General features: G+C 35.3%; 1 protein-coding gene across 1 annotated transcript in view; it reads left to right on the forward strand.

Annotated features, from left to right (window-relative positions):
- RBM41 (RNA binding motif protein 41) overlaps window positions 1-2283 on the forward strand; it is a gene marked incomplete at its 5' end in the record, with an annotated part of 4484 nt that extends 2201 nt beyond the window's left edge. Inside the window, one exon of the mRNA XM_010848838.1 lies at window positions 1330-2283. Within this exon, the coding sequence (XP_010847140.1) occupies window positions 1330-1430 (101 nt within the window). The remainder of the gene's footprint in view (window positions 1-1329) is intronic.
- Window positions 2284-4009: the final 1726 nt, after the last annotated feature.

The raw sequence follows: 4009 nt of genomic DNA on the forward strand, positions 1-4009 counted from the left end.
AATGTGTGTCTTAGCCAGAAAGAGTGGATTTAACAGAGAAGTTTTGCTAGGCGCTGTGGAAGGTATGCAGAAGTTTAAGAAATGACTTCTTGACTTTGTGCCAGTTGGAATCTAGTTGGAGAGAGAAGTGCACAGCATTTAGTAACAAGGCTAGATACAGTTGTTAAGTGCTGTAGGAGTTCAGAGAAGGGAAAGGTCACTGTGCATTGATGTGACTAAAGATGGCCTCTCAGAGGAGATAAGATTTAAATGTTCTTTTAATACTACCAAGTCTTCAGGAAGGAGAGGGAGGGGCATTTCACTTGTAGCAGATGTCATGAACTAAGTCATGTTTGGAGGTATTGTGAGAGACAAAGTTAAAAAGATAGCTAAAATTTTTGGACTTTATTTGGCAAGTAGTATAGATCTACATGGAGTTAGTTATTCAGTTAGTCATCTTGGGTATAGTTAAGGTCTTTGAACCAGGAGTAACATAATAAAAGCAGTGTCTGAACTTGATGAATCTGGTGGCCAGTAAATCAAATACATGAGCGGGAGAACTGGAAGCAGGGAAAACAATTTAGGAGTAATCACGGTCATTTCTTCAGGAAGAGCTGCACTAGGATGATGACAAAGAAATTGGAAAGAGAAGTAGCTATGGTTATAAGAGACATTACAAAAGAACAATTGGTAAAACTTGTTGACTGAGAATGAAGGTTAGTGGAGATCCTGTGTCAAAGATATCCCAGGTGTTTCAAGGCTGTGTGACTTAACAGTTGGCAAAATTAAGAAAGCCTTTATGGGAAAATTTTGATGAAAGATGATGAGTTTGATTTTAAACATGTTAAATTTTTGAGACTGCAGGATCATCCAGTGCAGATATTGAGGAGGCTGATGGAAATGTAGCAGTGAAACTCCAGGGAGAGGGCAGAACTAGATCCATAGAATCAGGACTCCTCTATGCTTAGACAATAAAGTCAATAGAATGAGTGGTTTGTTAGAGAGAGAGACCATAGACATGGAAGAGCAGTGGTGAAGGAAGGAATGAAGAAACAGCTTTTGTGGAGAGACATTATAGCTTGCTGATCAAGAACATGGGCTGTGGAGACAGACTGCTGGGAACATCCTGGCTCCCCCACTTACTATCTAAAGATGTGGGGCAAGTTACCATACTGTGCTTGATTTCCTTCAAGAGAATATTAATAGTAGCTGTATTGTAGGGTTGTTAGGATTAAGAGAGGTAATACATGTAAATCACTTAAAGCAGTACCTGGTATTTGGGGTGGGTGGGTAGTGTATGAATCTGTTCTGTTTCCTATCTTTGAAACTCCTTGCTTTACACCTTCACAGCATACCACAAAAAGACAAGTGCAGACAAGTACATGACCTCAATGAAGAGGAAGATAAAATTAGGCACAAAAGGCAAGTCGAGAGTTTTCTTACAGTGTTAGATTTAGGAATGTAACCTAGGGTCCCAGACTTCTAAGTTGAGTTCTTATTTAATTTCATATTCAGTATATGACAATGTTTGTAGGACATGATCCACAGGGAGCATATAATCCTGATACAGAATATTAAAGAGGAGTTAGAAGTTTAAAGCTTTAACATTTAGTGTTGTTGATTTTTTTCTCTATACCTTTTAAGTTATTGTACCAGACATAAAATGACCTTAATGTCTTTTTGATCCTATTTCATAATCCTGAATATTTTTAATCAGTAAAGTATAACTATTGATGATGATATAGTAGCTAATATTTTACTTTATTTTTGAAATGAACTTACAATAAAATTGCCTGTTTATTTGGGGGGGAGGTGTGTGTACAATTCTGTGAATTGTAAATCATGTTAATCACATAGATTCATGTAATCACCACCACAATCAGGATAGAGAACAGCTCCATCACCCTCAAACTCCTTCATACTATCCATTGAAGTCACTCCCAATTCCACTCGTAATCTCTGGCAATCAATCACTGATCTATTTTCCATCACTGTGATTTTGTGTTTTAGAGAATGTCATACAAATAGAATCATACAAAATGTAATCTTTTGAGAGTGACTTCTTTCATGCAGTGTAGTGCTTTTGAGATTCATCCAAGTTGTGTGTATCAGTAGTTCATTTTTGCTGAGTAGCATTCCATTGTATGAATGTTCCAAAGTTTGTCTATCCACTCACCCATCAAGTGCATTTGGGCTGTTTCCAGGTTATGGTGATTATGAATAATACTGATATGAATATTCTTGTACAGGCTTTTGTGTGAACATGAAATTTTTATTTCTCTAAGGTAAATATCTAGGAGTGGGATTACTGGGTCATATGGTAAGTGTTTGTTTAACTTTATAAGAAACTGCCAAACCATTTTCAAGAGTGGCTGAACCATTTTACATTTTCACCAGCAATGTATGAGAGTTCCAATTGCTCTACATCTTTGTCAGCATTTGGTATTGTTGGTATTTATTTTAGTTATTCTAATAGCTGTGAAGTGGTATCTCATTGTAGTTTTAATTTGCATTTCCTTAATGGCTAATGATATTAAACATCTTTTCATATGCTTATGTGCCATCTTTATATCCTATTTGCTGAAGTGTCTGTTCAAATCTTTTGCTGTTTTTCATTTAGTTGTTTATTTTTTCCTGTTGACTTTTGAGAGTTCTTTATATAGTCAAACACAATTCTCTGTTGGATATATGATTTACAATATTTTATCCCAGTGTGCAGCTTGTCTTTTCATTCTCTTAACAGTGTCTTCTGCAGAGCAAACTTTCTTTTATTGTGGTAAAATATACCTAACATAAAATTGACCATTCTAACTATTTTTTAAGTGTACAGTTCTGTGGCATTAAGTATATTCACATTGTTCTGCAGCCATCATCGCCATCCATCTCCAGAACTTGTTCATCTTCCCAAACTGAAACTCTGTACCCATTAAACACTAACTCCCCATTCTCCCCTTGCCTTACCTTCTACCAACCACCATTCTGCTCTCTCTCTCTCTGAATTTGAATATTCTAGGTACCTCATGTAAACAGAATCATAGTTTTTGTCTTTTTGTGTCTGGCTTATTTCACTTAGCATCCATATTGTAGCATGTATCAGGATTTCCTCCCTTTTTAAGGCTAAATAATATTTTATTGTATGTATCTAGTACATTTTGTTAATCTATTCATCTGTCAATGGACACTTATGTAATGTCTGTCTTTTCGCTATTGTGAATAATGCTGCTATGAATCTGGATGTACAACAGTCTGTTCCGGTCCCTGCTTTCATTCTTTTGAATATGTTAAGTGGAATTTCTGGATTATATGGTAATTCTATGTTTAATCTTTTGAGAAACCACCATACTGTTTGCCATAGAGACTATACTGTTTTAAATTCATACCAGCAATGTACAAGGATGTCTTTTGCCCGTTTTTAAATGGGTTGTTTGTTGTTAAGTTGCAGGAGTTCTTTATGTATTCTGGATATTACTCCCTTTTCAGATATATGATTTGCAAATATTTTCTCCTATTCTATGGTTGCCTTCTTATTCTGTCAATAGTATCCTTTGATGAACAAAAGTTTTTATTTTTGATAAAGTCCAGTTTGTCTATTTTTTTGTTCCCTGTGCTTTTGTTGTTATATCCAGTAAATCTTGCCAAGTCTGATGTCATAAACTGTTTTTCCTATGTTATCTTCAAAAAGTTTTATAGTTTTGGCTCTTATGTTTAGGTCTTTGATCCATTTTGAGTTAACTTCATATATAAGGGGTCCAACTTCATTTTTTGCATGTTTGATATCCAGCTTTTCCAGTACTACTTGTTGAAATGACTGTCTTTCCTCATTGAATGGTCTTGGCACACTCTCTGAAAATCATTTGAGTGTAAATGAAAGAGTGTATTTCCAGACTCTCCATTCTATTCCATTGGTATACATGTCTGTCTTTATGTTAGTACCACACTTTTTAAACTACTATAGATTTGTTGTAAACTTTGAAATCAGAAAGTATGAGACCTCCAACTTTGCTCTTCTTTTTCAAAATTGTTTTCATTG

The sequence above is a fragment of the Bison bison genome, unplaced genomic scaffold (genome assembly GCF_000754665.1).
Source record: "Bison bison bison isolate TAMUID 2011002044 unplaced genomic scaffold, Bison_UMD1.0 scf7180017850613, whole genome shotgun sequence".
NCBI lineage: Eukaryota > Metazoa > Chordata > Mammalia > Artiodactyla > Bovidae > Bison > Bison bison.